At 43.4% G+C, this 13,978-nt stretch overlaps 2 protein-coding genes and 1 long non-coding RNA gene across 3 annotated transcripts; all 3 read right to left on the reverse strand.

Moving 5' to 3' along the window:
• Positions 1–6,407: 6,407 nt before the first annotated feature.
• Positions 6,408–9,573, reverse strand: LOC138242551 (antigen WC1.1-like; the record flags this gene model as incomplete). The annotated part of the gene is made up of 8 exons (XM_069198086.1): positions 6,408–6,559; positions 7,212–7,298; positions 7,954–8,025; positions 8,311–8,409; positions 8,628–8,771; positions 8,873–8,911; positions 9,101–9,133; positions 9,366–9,573. Coding segments are annotated over 8 exons (834 nt in total), but the record flags the coding sequence as incomplete, so codon positions are not given.
• A 44-nt stretch (positions 9,574–9,617) lies between these two features.
• Positions 9,618–11,317, reverse strand: LOC138242392 (uncharacterized). The gene is made up of 3 exons (XR_011191547.1): positions 11,224–11,317; positions 10,114–10,185; positions 9,618–9,680 (listed from the first exon to the last, which is right to left on the reverse strand). It is a non-coding gene; the product is annotated as an uncharacterized lncRNA (long non-coding RNA).
• A 69-nt stretch (positions 11,318–11,386) lies between these two features.
• LOC138242552 (scavenger receptor cysteine-rich type 1 protein M130-like) lies at positions 11,387–13,761 on the reverse strand (the record flags this gene model as incomplete). The annotated part of the gene is made up of 4 exons (XM_069198087.1): positions 13,734–13,761; positions 13,319–13,647; positions 12,094–12,403; positions 11,387–11,526 (listed from the first exon to the last, which is right to left on the reverse strand). Coding segments are annotated over exons 1-4 (807 nt in total), but the record flags the coding sequence as incomplete, so codon positions are not given.
• Between the last annotated feature and the right edge of the window lie 217 nt (positions 13,762–13,978).

Below are 13,978 nucleotides of genomic sequence, written 5' to 3' on the forward strand. Positions count from 1 at the left end.
TTTGGAGGTCCTTCTTGTGGGTTTCCTCATCAGGAGATGCGATTAAAATATCATCCACATATTGGATAATGACGGAGGACACTTGAGGCAGCTCCCGGAGATGCCTCCGAAGTGCCATGTGATACACGGTGGGGCTGTTATGAAACCCCTGTGGTAACCTGGTCCAAGTATATTGTTCTCCATCTACAACAAAAGCGAACCAATCTTGTACCTCTGGGTGTAGAGGAACAGACCAGAACCCATTAGCCATGTCAATTACTGAAAACACCTGGTGCTCAGGGGTCAGTAGTTGAAAAATAACAGAGGGGTCTGCTACCAAGGGGGTGAGACGGTTGATGTGTTGATTAGCTTTTGAGTAATCAACTGTGAATCGCCATGCTCCGCTGGCTTTCTTTACGGGCCATATTGGACTGTTGCTTGTACTATGTGTTTTTCGTACAATGCCTTGAACCAATAGTTTTTGTATTACTGGTCGAACCCCTTCCTCCGCCTCTTTGTTGATTTTATATGGCTTTGTTTATGGCGGGGATTTCCCAGTAAATGTGGCGGGTTCCATATCCAGAAGCCCGCATTCGTACTTTTCCATAGTCCAAATTGAATGCCCTTTTAGTTCGTCTTTTTGGAGGGACCAGATGTTTACCTCCACCCTCTCCTCATGTACAGTTAATGTAACCCCTTGTAGGTATTTCAGAGCATCCCATCCCAACAGATCTGGGGTAGATCCTACCCACATCACAGCATTAAATGTTACCTCCCCATCTCCTAGTCTAATCTTGAGTTCTTGAGTTTCTCTGAGTGTTATTCGATTGCCCCCTACACCAGTGGCCTCCAGCTCCCTCCCTGTGAACATGACACCACACCGTTTGGCTGACTGTTCAGATAAACACGATAATTGAGCCCCAGTGTCCCATAAAAGTGACATTTGAATCCCATTAATCGTGCATTGTAATTTGAGCTCTTTTTCACTCAGTTCCTGAGATAGGCATAGGGAGGCCACTAGGGGGAGTCCTAGTTTAAAAGCTCCCTGATAGCGCGTTTGTCTGCTTCGCTCAAATCCTGTAATTGTGACAACAGGTTTATTTGCCCATCTCGATTCGAGGGATTGAAAGGGGGATCTCCATATCTTCCAATCCTGCCCTCACTGGCTAATCGCTTTTTGCAATTCTTTTGCCTATGTCCGAAATTTTTACTATAATGGCACCGAGTTGTAATTTTGCCTTTTGGATTTAGTCGGGTGTCAGGGCCAGCTCCACCCTTCAGTATGGGGGGTGTCCACCCTGTTTGTATTGCCCGCACCTTAGCATACATATTTCTCTCGATTTGCTGTGCCATTTTAACTATTTCCTCAAATTGTTCGGTCGTATCTTGCCCTATTTCGGGCTCTTTTAACTGAAGGGCTTTGGCTATATCAGGCTTAAGACCGCCCAAATAATTTTGTTTAATCACAGCAGAGGCATCGCTATTCACATCATCTTCGTCACTTAGTCCTGAGCATTCTAGCCAGAGTGTGACGAAGCGGTCAGTGAAATCAGCCACATCCTCGCTTTCTTTTTGCTGACACGCAGATATCTTTTTCCAATCTGTCTTTGGTGGATAATTTTGTTTAAGCCATCGCCAAACCCATTCCCATTGCCCTCCCCTGCCATTATCCTCACACAATCGTTTAAGTTCTCCGACACGCTTTTCCCTTGTCCTTCTGAGGATCATAGCGGCAGTCAGGGGGGAGATACCATAAGTATCTTTTAATTCCTGAAGCGCACTCCAGGTTCGCTGCATCCCTAATTTTGGGTGCGGTACTTCTCTAGCCCACCGGTCAATATCCTCCGGTTTTGGATTTGATCGTATTGGGGGTTCAGGGAAGGTAGGTGCGAGAACGGACCCCCTCGGCGGGGTGCGAGACGGAGTTAGAGTGGCCCTGTCATCAACGGCGCCAGCCCCTGCTACATCAAATCCTTTCCCACTTCGAGTGAGAGTACAGATCTGCGGGCACCCTCCCTCTAACAGGGGAGACCCTGATCTGACTTTATCACACTCATACCAAGTGTTATCCCAATCAGACCCCCCTTCTCCATATGGCCACTGTGGGAATTGATCCCAATTATTTTCGTTTCCTGCCTGTTTGTTCCCCTGTGGGAGAGCAGGATATAACTTAGTCGCCGGCTGTAACACATTAACCAGTGCAGTGTGACCAGGAGTTAATTCCTTCTTTAGTTTCTCATTCTCCTGTACTGCCTCTTTTAGCTTTTTTTCTAGTACCTCTTTTGCCGCGAATAAATTATCTTTCCTCTCATTTAACACTTTTATTTTTTCTGTGAACTCCTTCTCTTTTTTATCCCATTCTGATTTCTCCTTCATGCTAATCTGCCACCTCAGGTGTCGGCCGATCGCCAGGGCTGCAGCTAAATCTTTGTTTTTGTTCCAATGTTCATACGCTTTTTTACAGGCATCTTCGCCCCAAACTCCATCTGACAGACTCAGCTTCTTCCTATATTTTTCTTCCCTTTCAGTTAACTTACACTTTTCCGATATGTAATCAGATACTTCCACCACTTTCTCAAACACCCAATTAGCACACATGTTTGGTTTCTTTAAGATTTACTTTTGTCGTGTGTGAGGTAACAGTTCATTCAGTAGGGGGATGTTTTCACTTGGAAAAACCTGTGCATTACTGCACTCATTCAGCTAAGGGCGTCTGTTACCTCCAGATCTAAATGCCTCTCCGAGACTTTAGAGAGGACTTACACCGCACTGTTCACAGGTAAGAAACGAGACCTCGAAAACTCCCTTTCTTGATCAGTAATTCACCATCCCCAGAACGCCAGCATCGCTGCTTTTGCCCCGGGGTGGACTTACGCACTGAGCTCAATCAGGGCGATTCTCGGGTCTCAACGTCCTTTAAATCCTGCTACTTAATGCTTTGCTCTTTTATTATGATGTGTGTTTATGTTATTGTCGTGCATGTGTATATTTATTTACAAACAAGGAAAACACCAAAAACATACATACATATATATATCTTCTACTTCTGTTTCCTTTAAAACAAAAAACCACGCCACGCCAATCTGTGCACGATTAAGGCCTAGCTGATCTCAGGACCCCAGGCGCAATTAAGGCCCACACCAATCCTGGATTATATGTGCATTTAATGTACCACTCAGCTCCAGAACCCCGGGCGCAATTAAGGCCCACACCGATCCTGAGCCTCAGAACTCTGGGAGCAATTAAGGCCCACACCAGTCCTGAATTACGTGCATTTAATGCACCACTTGCTCTAGAACCCCGGGCGCAATTAAGGCCCACACCGATCCTGAGCCTCAGAACTCCGGGCGCAATTAAGGCCCAAACCAGTCCTGAACTTCAGAACTCCGGGCGCAATTAAGGCCCACACCAGTCCTGAACTTCGCGGTAAAGGTCCAAAACCCGTTCAAAAACTCCACGCGCAATTAAGGCATACACCAGCTTCGAACGCCTGTACACAATACCGCGGACTGCCTGCCAGACCAAATTCTGGGCTTACAGCAAACAACCCATTACATCCACCGGTGTCTTCCCCAGGCCAGAGGAATTCAGGAACTCACGTTTACTCTGTCATCTCTGGGGATTCTCGCAGGGAGCAGAGACTTCCCAATCGGTCAGAGAGAGTCGGGACTTTTTTTTTAAAAAAAGAGGAGTCCTTACCTCTTAGTAATGTGAGCGCTGACCGTCTCTCCTGCCGATGGGAAGTTCTGCGCCTTCTGGAGCATCCGCCGACTACGCCAGATCTGTTGTAACAGAAGGAATAAGGTTCTTGATCCAGAGATGAAGTAAAACAGATTAGTTTATTGCATGCAAGGAACAATAAAGCCGAAGTCTTGTTTCCCGCAAGAAACAACAAAACCGAAGTATTGTTCGATGTGCCGGTACAAACTTTTAGGTTATATAGTCCTTGCTTGCTGCTTCAGACGTCATTCGGTGTTATGGTAAGGGGGGGTCATGGTATTTGGCCAGTTAAGAGGCCCTGGCCAAATTGTCAGTTTAAGATTATGCCCCCAGGGGGTTCCTTGCTCGCATCTGGAATCCTTATCAGTTAACCCCCTTTCCTGCCATAAGCCCCTGTTGCTTAGAAGTCTAATTTTCAGGCAGAACTGACTTAAGTTATTAACTCTTTTTACATCTTGTCTCTTACTTCAGATGAGAGGAGCACGATGGAGAACCAAAAACGTGAAAAAGCCTTCACAGTTAGTTTCTGTGTTTTTCTTGTTCCCCATCTATGTTTTTAATGTTCTTTTTCTTTTTGTTTTGAAGTTGTTTCATTTTTACATTTTCTTGTATAGTTGTTAGACTACTACAGTGATTTACCTAGGTTCCCGGAAGACTTCTCGTTTTGTGTTTGTTGTGTTTTTGGGTTACAACCAATTTTTTTTTTATTGATAGGGCCCCACGCATTACTGTGGGACTAATTAACTTTAGTTCTTACATTGTTCCTGAAATCTCCTTAATAACTACTACTCTGTTGTTGTTGTTTTTTAAAAAGACACAAGTGATGTTTTTCTTTTCTTGCGGCTGATTGGTATCTACAACCAGTCAGTTGCAACGAACTTGGCCACTGAAATTGGTCAGCAGCTGTGTACTAAACTTGTTCTCAATTGCAACAAACCTAAAATAACAGCTGCTGCCCATTAGGTGTTACTGTAGCCTCTTCACAGGGTTTAAGCAGAACAAGCAATCACATTAGAACTGTTGTGAATATAGTGGAAATTATAAAGTCACTCAAAGACGAGCTTATGCACCACTCACTTGAAAATTATTGTTATATTTAACTTAAATTGCTTTCCAGACACCACAACTATTCACAATGAATGTTATCAATACATGTCTTAATGAAATGTGTAATTTATTCATAATTAACTTTAATGTCCATCTTTATAAGTAGTTGTACTGTATTACATGTACAGTCTTTAATATGCGATAGTGAATTATCAGGTATCCTGGGGAGGGAAGAAAACTGAAATGAAGGAAATACATATTTAAAGGGGGTGTATGTCTTTAATGTGTTCTGTCATATCTGGGAGTTTGAATAGATTTGTTGTATAATTTATTGTGATTTCAGTCTATACTTGTGTTTCTCAGGAGAAAGTAGTAACGTTGGGGATTTGAGGGTACAAAAAATATGTTGTACTGTACTGGCAAATGTAAGGTTATGTTAAAAAAAATGTATTACCCTTTTGAACATGATTATTAGACACCTGTTGAATCTCAACCGGGGTTTCTTGAGAGATTGTTCAGTGAGATAGCCCTCCCTCTGGACTCCGCACTGAGCTGAAAGCTACGTGAGGTCCTCACTGCTTGTCCTGTACTGTTACCTGTGCTCTCGTCTACATTATCTACGTGCAGCACAGCGCCAAGAACACCATTAACTTTGTGACGGAACGTGCTTAAGAGTGCTAAAACATTCCTAGAACAAGTTGGAAAACTGAGGGACAAAAGACCATCTACTGTAAGTGGACAAAGACTACTTATTTTTTTATTGATACTTTTAATATCTGTTGACAATCATTATGCTAAAAAATAAAGACCCTGTGCTCAAGTTGATATCCCCACGCTGTTGCAGGAAGTCCTTATAGAAATTGTTACAACAACGCAAGTCCTTTTACTCAAAAAGCCGATGGGCGGGCGAAAATAAAAAAATCAGGCTGGAACAGTTCAATCGAGATGACGAATCCACATCGCAAAGGCACAAATGAGATCAGAAACAAGTGAGAGTCCAGGAAGCAACGATAAGTTCAAACCAAAAGAAGAAGAGTACGCGCACTAGGAAGCTCCAAAGAGAATCTGATTTAGTGCGGGAAAAGAGGAGGGTTAAAGTAGTGACGGGAGTGAAAGGCGATAGGAATATTAGTTGCGGCGTGAGTATCTGTTTAAGTGGGTGTGCGTGGGAATGTGAAGGCGTTTGTTAGAGCGGGTGGAATGCGTGACCGTGTGAGTGCGTGCGGAATTCGTAACAAAATCATACTTTAGAAATTACATGCAGATAACAAAAATGGTTTTAAAAACTTTATTGCAGAGCAAAATTTTAATAACAATCAAATCAGTTACAATCAAAAGTGGTACATTCAGAATTATACATCAATTAATGTTTTTTTTCTAATTTCTGAAACATCAAATTATAAAAAAGAAGAAAGACTGAGCAGAAATGGGATGTTCAAGCCTCCGTTTTGTAAAACACAAGCTGTAGACACAGACACTGAGGACTGTATGGAAACAGTGAAGTGGACTCAGGACACAGACAGTCTCAGTGTGGAAACAGTGGAGTGAAGTGGACTCAGGTCACAGACAATGTCAGACAGTCTCAGTGCTAAGAGCAGGTCTAAGACTGTGTGACTGTTGGTGAAGCTCTTCTGTGTCTAGACCTGCAGGAGGAGCTTCTCTCAGACAGCCCTGTCAGTCTCACAGCACCCATCCTCTCCCTGAAACTCGTCCCCAACATCATCGTAGTTAGTACTGTCAGGGGCAGGGGCTCCTTCTTCAGAGGGCAGTGTGTGCAGGACCCTGTCCACTCCAGGGCCAGTGTGGGTGACACCTGACCGAGAGACACAGATATTTTAGTTGATATAGAGTCATTCCTGTCCATCAGCTGTCCTCTGCCTGTCCCCGCTGAAGAGATAAAGCTGCTGAATACAGAATACGACCTACAGTTACATTTCTCTCTTTGTGAACCTGGATGTTACAAAATGAATGGCAATCTATCTCCCTGTTCTAAAAATGTTCCCACTGGCCAGGAGAGGCTGTTTTTAGCCAAGGGAATCTCAGAACAATTAAAGTTTCTAGAAACAACTAAAGTAAATTGAGGTAAACGTTATGGTTGCTTTGATCACTGAATCACACATCCCTACATCTTAGCATACATCTCCTTACTTTGAAGGCCCTGAGAATTGGAAATGTTGACAATAGCCATGCGTATCTAGATTTTTGAAAACACTTCCATAGTCACAATAGTATAGTGAATGGATGTTTTAAGTTGTATGAGATACTGAAGAGGAGCTGGACACTGGCAGCACAGTGACCCAGACTGATAGCGCAGAGCTGAGACCATAGAGAGTCAGTTTAATGTGACTCTTGCGGAGTAACTGAAAACCCAGTATTCAGAGGCTGAGATAAAAGGGAGAGTAGAGAGTCAGACTCACTAGGATTGGTGCAGGGTTTCTCTTTGGGACTGGACTGAAATAACCAACCTGACAAAGCGTCTGGTCTCTGAGGTACAGTTACAGCATCATCATAGTGCTCTGGGATCTCTTCTTTCAGAGACGTTATCGAGTCTCCTGAACCACACAGAGACACAGAGAATATACACTTCAGGACTCTGACTCACTTAACCACAGTGCTGCAATCACTTTTAACATTAATAACAAACTGATGTTCATATGAACTGCAAAGTAAGTAAAATATGTTTTCTATGTAGTTATAGTAAAGTGCAATTCTAAATGCTTTGTGAGATAAAAGTAAGGCAAAACTCCAGGGTGAGTCTTATAAACAGCAATCAACAGAATCTTTAATAATTAGGTCAGGATGCTGGTGTTAATATCTCATCTGAAAGGCAGTGTTTATTGCCTTTAGTTTCCCTATCATCATAGTGGGACAACGATCCTGATTTCTGCTCCTGAGGGAAACAGTAACTGTTGCATCAACACTAGTTAGAGCTGCAGCCTAACTATTCTTTAAAGGTATCCTCTCCCTCTACTGATAAAGTCTAGTTTTGTTTTGTCTTAGCCTCTGTAATCTGTTAAGATCAGGCCAGCATTAGGCAACACTGAAGAGCAGAGTTGATAAGGTGTCAAACACCAGAGGTTAAATTTGTAAGATTCAGGATTTTCTACACAAGTTCTCTAGATTTCAGCCTGGTTTGGGATGAGAGTGAGTACTGGACTGCAGATGCCCCACTCCCACACTGATCCCCCTGACTCCATCTCCCCTCACCTGGTACTGGGTCTCCCTCACTATCCTCCACATCATCGTATCCAGAGGGCAGCTCGTCAGAGAGGAATCTCCCTGTGAACAGGAGGACAGATCAATAATACCTGCAGTCAGACAGCAGCCTCACTGTCCTCTACTGGCTGTTCCCACTGTGTGAGAAGCCAGAGTGTGAAAAGTAACACAGAGTTTGTTTTTAGATCAGGCACAGTGCTGTGCTGATTTTCTTTACTCATGTTGACATACCTCTTGAGAAAGAACTACTATCTGAAACCAGTGTGGTGAGATATTCTACAAGTGTAAGTCTTCAGATCCTCCTCAGAGGGTGAAGACCAATCACACCTGAACACTCTCTCCACTCACCTCTCCCGGAGATGTTGTAGGTTCCCTCTCTGGCCAGTTTGTACTCTATTAGCTCGTAGACAGCATCATGATAGGGGGTGGGTGCTCCCTTAGATAGGGCTGTGTTAAGAAACAAACACTCAGGATTAACATGCAGTGAGGGGAATAGAAGGTATTCAGTTCAGTGCTAAACTTTGTCTTGGGCATCTGTGCACATAAATATTATAATTCTTCACATCTGCAAATTTCTGCAGATCTCGATCTTAGAGTAAAGTCCACATATCAGTTTCATGTGAGTGATAGTAGTGACCACCAGAGGTCACTAGTTCCCTCCCTACCTTTCCTCAGCTTCCTGTTGTGGATCAGCTGCCACACTAACAGGGCCAACATCACAAAAAGCAGAGCCCCCAGTGGCAGGAGGACCAGGAGCGAGACGGAGAGGCCTCCCAGAAGCTGTGTCTGGGGTGTTGTCCTGGTGCTGCCTGAGGGAGAGGGACACAGATCAGAAAATGATCTTCTGTGTCTTAATCTTCAATCTCAGTAGTGATCTAATCTGGACAGAGATTAGAAACTGGGGATTTACCTGTTTTCACTGAAGAAGTGCTGGTGGAAGTAGGAAGAGCTATAATAGAAGATAAAATGTTTTTTGATGACAAGATTCACAACAATTCTTCTGTATTTCTTGACAAAAATTAAACAGAGAGGCCACAGTTCATAGAGAGAGCAGTACTTCTGAAAATCATGCAATCTGCCAGCAGCATCATTTAGACAAACCAGAATGTATTTTATTCCCTTCTATCAACTGCATTACCTTTTCTCACTGGATGGCTTTGGGATTCCCAACCTGAAAAAAAAAGAAAAGGGATGGGTCGAGATTCAGAGAGTATGAAAGAGATGATGAGCCAAGACAAACACACACTGCACTAATATAGAGTATTTAATGGCCACAAGGGCTCATACTAATTGTTTTTCTAATAGGCAGAATTTGTATTTGCATCTTCATTTTTATTTACATTTGTATTCCTGTACTGAGAGCAGCCCCAAATACCCTGGGGCCTCCAGCAGCTCCCACTCACCTGTACAGATGACCCCAGCGTCCTCCTTGTGCCGACAGTCGCTCTGTCCCAGGGGAGGGTGCCAGCAATCCCACAAGTGGAGCTCACTGCCCCTGCAGTTCACCTCGTCCAGCCAGATGGTGCTGTTTCCTGGTCCGAATGATCCGTTTCCCACTGCGCTCACTGCGTCTCCACAGCCCAGCTGTCTGCAGACCACCTGGGCATCTTGCAGGTCCCAGGAGTCGTCACAGACTGTCCCCCAGGAACTATTGTGATAAACCTCCACCCTCCCAGAGCAGGCACCTCCTCCTCCGACCAGCCTGAGGGGCCACTGGTCTAGTGAACAAAATAAAACTGATTAACAGACAGAGACACAAACCTCATCAGCCTGAGGGGCCAGTAGTCTAGAGATTGGTTTGACACATCTTATCCACATCAAAGTAAAATACATCTCGGCTACTGTCTGGTTTGTGCACAAACTGTTATGTGTGAAACAAAATTGAAGAACACCTCCTCCTCCAACCAGCCTGAATGGCCAATAGTCTAGGGAACTAAATAAACCTGATTAACAGACACAGAGACACAAACTCCACCAGCCTGTGTTCCATTCTATGTTCCTCCTTCCTGGTTTGACACATTTAATAAACATCAAAACAAATACAGCTATTCTACTGTCTAATTCAGTGCACTGACTGTATTTGTTATTTGTGAAACACAATTTAAGAATGTATTTATTTTATCAAAATACAGACACATTTTGTAAACTCACTTGAACATGTTTCCTGGCCTGAGGCTGTGGAACAGGATTTAAAACTCCGGGACACAGCCTTCTTCTCTTCATCTAAAAGAAGGAAAACCCTGTTAATTTAAGATTAATAACTTTTATACTGGACATTATGACATTAATGAGTATCATGTCAGAATGTGTAAGCTGCAAGTATGAGTACTCGTGCAGTCATTATGTCTTCTTTTTTCTTTCGTATTAGATATTTATTTACTTTAATTTTTAATTTTTGGATTGTGTATATAACAAATATTGATTGCAACTTGAAAATGCTGTGACTGCTAGCTGTAAAGCTACAAAATATGGAAACTGTGTGAATGTCTGAATACATTTGTAAGGCACTTGCACGCATACCACTTGGTAAACTGCTGGACTTAATGTTTCACACACTCTGGGATTAGGGATTAGAAACACTAAAATCTATTCAGGGATCTGATAAAACTAAAATTCATCACTTTTGATAAGTGACAGCTCACCTTATTTCATAATTAGCAGATTGTTCAGTCTCAGAATTGGGAAATACTGTAATCAGTAATGGGCAAGGCTAAACAGATATTGTGTAACTCAAGATAAACACCACACATACAGAACATTATTTGCTAGGGATAAGCAATATGAAATCACTTTTACACTTTTACAACTATTGCTCTTTGGCAATCACTACCTGTTGTATACAGATCGAACATCAATGATCGAACATTCTCTTCAATGAAGACATTTAAAATTCCTTTGAAACTCAAAATATTTTATTTGTTTTTTCTTTGATAATAATGACAAGCATGTTAGTCTCAAACATCATTTTTAGATTGTAATAAAAGCCACTAGGAACAGTTTTTGTGAAACTAATCAATTGTCGATGTGATTATGTGTTCCCCCCTGTTTTGTGCAGATTTATGTCAAATTAGCTTCTGGGCCATCCCATCATAATCCTAACCTTCACAATATTACTGTCCACAACAGACTGTGGTCAAATATAGCGAAACACTGGGCTGTCTGTAGTCTAGTCATGATCTCCTTCCCCTTCACCCTCTCCTTCATACACACACACATCCAGCCCCTGACGACCCTCTGACAGGTGGAAGAGGGAGTCCTTACCTGAGCAGGTGATCAGAGCCACTTTAGAGTCTGTGCACTGGGTATGATTCCAGGCTGAGGAGGGGCAGTGCCACAGCGTGGAGTCGTGAGGGCGGCATTTAAATTCATCAAGCCAGTGAGGAGCAGAGTCCCGTCTGGGGGCTGAATCGATGAAATGCCCACTCTTCCCACAGTTTAGCTCCTGACAGATTAGACTCACTGTGTCCTCACTCATCCTATTTGAGCACACATTGCCCCAGGTGCCATTGTAGAAAACCTCCAGCTGACCAGAACAGCCCTCGGCCAGTCGCAGCTCCTTGAACTCTGGGGACACACAAGTGGACAGACTGAGAGAACCCTGCTCTGAACTGATACAGACTTTCTAGATTAAACACCTCAGATAGAAACAGTGTGTCTGCTAACTACTGTGACATTAGATTATCATGATCTTTTTTCCCCAAATCATATTAATGTAATAGAATGGAATGTTGTTTTTCAATAAAAAACAATGCAATGGTGACATTTTTTTTAAATTAGTGCCAACATCAGTTTGTAAATTTTCTGTAAATTACAATCTAAATTGAGAATCTTTTGATTATTATGTTAAGACTTGCATCATCCAGGTAGATGCTGTACATTGGTGATGGTGGAGGGGAGTCCCCATTACCCGTAAAGCGCTTTGAGTGGAGTGTCCAGAAAAACGCTATGTAATTGTAACCTGTAAGCAATTATTATTATTAATTTTTATTAAGCACCCTATTAGAATTACAATACTATTTGTTTTCACAGTACTGTCCCTGTTCTTTTCTTGAACTGGGGATACTGTACTTGCTCCTGGCAGTGAACAAGCTGTTGTATGAACACAGTCCTGGTGTGACTGGAGACCTGTACCTGAACACACCACTCCCACGTCCTCCTTGTGTCCACAGTCATGCCGTCCCCACCCTGCTGAGGGACACTCCCACAGAGATGACTCGTTCCCCAGACAGCCCACCTCATCTAGCCAGATGGGTCCAGTTCCCTGGCTGAAGAAGGCCGGCACTGGGGCACTGAGGGCCGTCCCACACTGGTGCTGCCTGCACACCACGTGAGAGTCTGCCAGGTCCCAGGAGTCATCGCAGACTGTCCCCCAGGATCCATTGTGATAAACCTCTAGCCTCCCAGCACAGTCACTTCCTCCTCCAACTAGCCTGAGGGAGTGCTGGTCTAGGAGCAGAGAGTCAGAGGTCAGTGCAGTAGATCTAAGAGATCACTATGACCTCTAGTGGGAGATAATTTGCTGAACATCACCTAAGGGGCACCAGATGCAGTGCAAGTAGCTTTTACGTCCTGCTGTCTCACAGAACCTGACTGCGTGTGTTAGAGAGATTGAGTGGGACAGTGTTGAAAACCTCCACACACACCTGCTGCCTCACACAACTACAGTCTGAGATGAGTAACAGAGATGCCAACACACACTGAGAGCCCTGGAGATACAGAACAAGGACCAGTTCATACCTGGTGTTACTGAGGAAGGAACAGAGGAAGATGGGATACCTATCAAACACACAGAGAGAGAAAGCGGAGTGTGAGCTGTGTGTGAGAGGAGCAATTTAACACCAGCGATGAAACTACAATTAAAACAGCACTGACTAATGACAAAATCATTCTCACTTTACCATTTCCAAGTGAATCGTTGCTACTTTTGGATTCTGTAAAAGAGAAGGAAGGAGCTCATTAATGTCCACAGGATTGATCTTTCACCAGTGGAGTGTCAGTTGTGTGTGTGTCACAAAAATAACTTCTATTAACCTTGAGCTCCGGATTCTCACTTTCTCTGTTGTGCAGTACCCTCCTTACGTACGCTCTGGGTTAATTAATGGATTAATTGCAGATATCAGGCAATTACATTTAATATATATATAATTTAATTACAGTATATTGAGTTCCAGGATATTCTTTCATCGGTGATCTGAATAACAAATATACATGTGATTTTTACTGTAATTTTAGTGAAAATACACTGAAATGCATTAACAAATAACATTTGGGCATCTGGCTGTATGTAACAGAGCAGTTATTTGGTCAATCGTGAAGACAGTGTGCTGCTGTGTGTAAACACATGATTTTTAAACACATGATACTCACCAGAGCAGATGACCCCTGCATCCTGTCCATGAGAGCACCCTGCTCTGCCCCATGAAGAGACAGCGCAGTGTGAGAGACGGCTCTCATTGCCCCGGCACTCAAGCACATCAGCCCATACTGGTCCACTGCCCTGTCCAAACCAGGCCTGTCCTGGAGCTGCTACAGCCTCCCCACAGCCCAGCTGCTGGCAGAGAACACTGGCATCTCTCAGGTCCCAGTATTGGTCACACACTGTCCCCCAGTCCCTGAAGAGCCACTGTAACTCCACTCGGCCAGAGCAGGAGTCAGAGCCGTTCATCAGCCTGAACTCTGTGTATCCTGCAGATAGGACAGGGGAGAGAGAGCAGACACAGTGTCATAACACAAAAAAATCCTGCAACATCTAGCAGTTATCCTCAACTCACCTTCAAGTATACAGTAAACCCTCAACATAATACCACAGATGAATGGAACTCTAGAGCTCTTCACTGATTAAATCCACAGTACTGACTCAGACAGAGTTATACTAACACTGATGAATGAGGCTTATTCAACTCTTTACTAATTAAAAAGCTGTGTGAATTCAAGGGCAGAACAGAGCAGGTCTAAGTTATATTTGTTATTTCTGTTTTTCTTTTAGAGAACAAATCTAAACCGTTTTACATACAAT

Source organism: Lepisosteus oculatus, chromosome 14 (assembly GCF_040954835.1).
Source record: "Lepisosteus oculatus isolate fLepOcu1 chromosome 14, fLepOcu1.hap2, whole genome shotgun sequence".
NCBI lineage: Eukaryota > Metazoa > Chordata > Actinopteri > Semionotiformes > Lepisosteidae > Lepisosteus > Lepisosteus oculatus.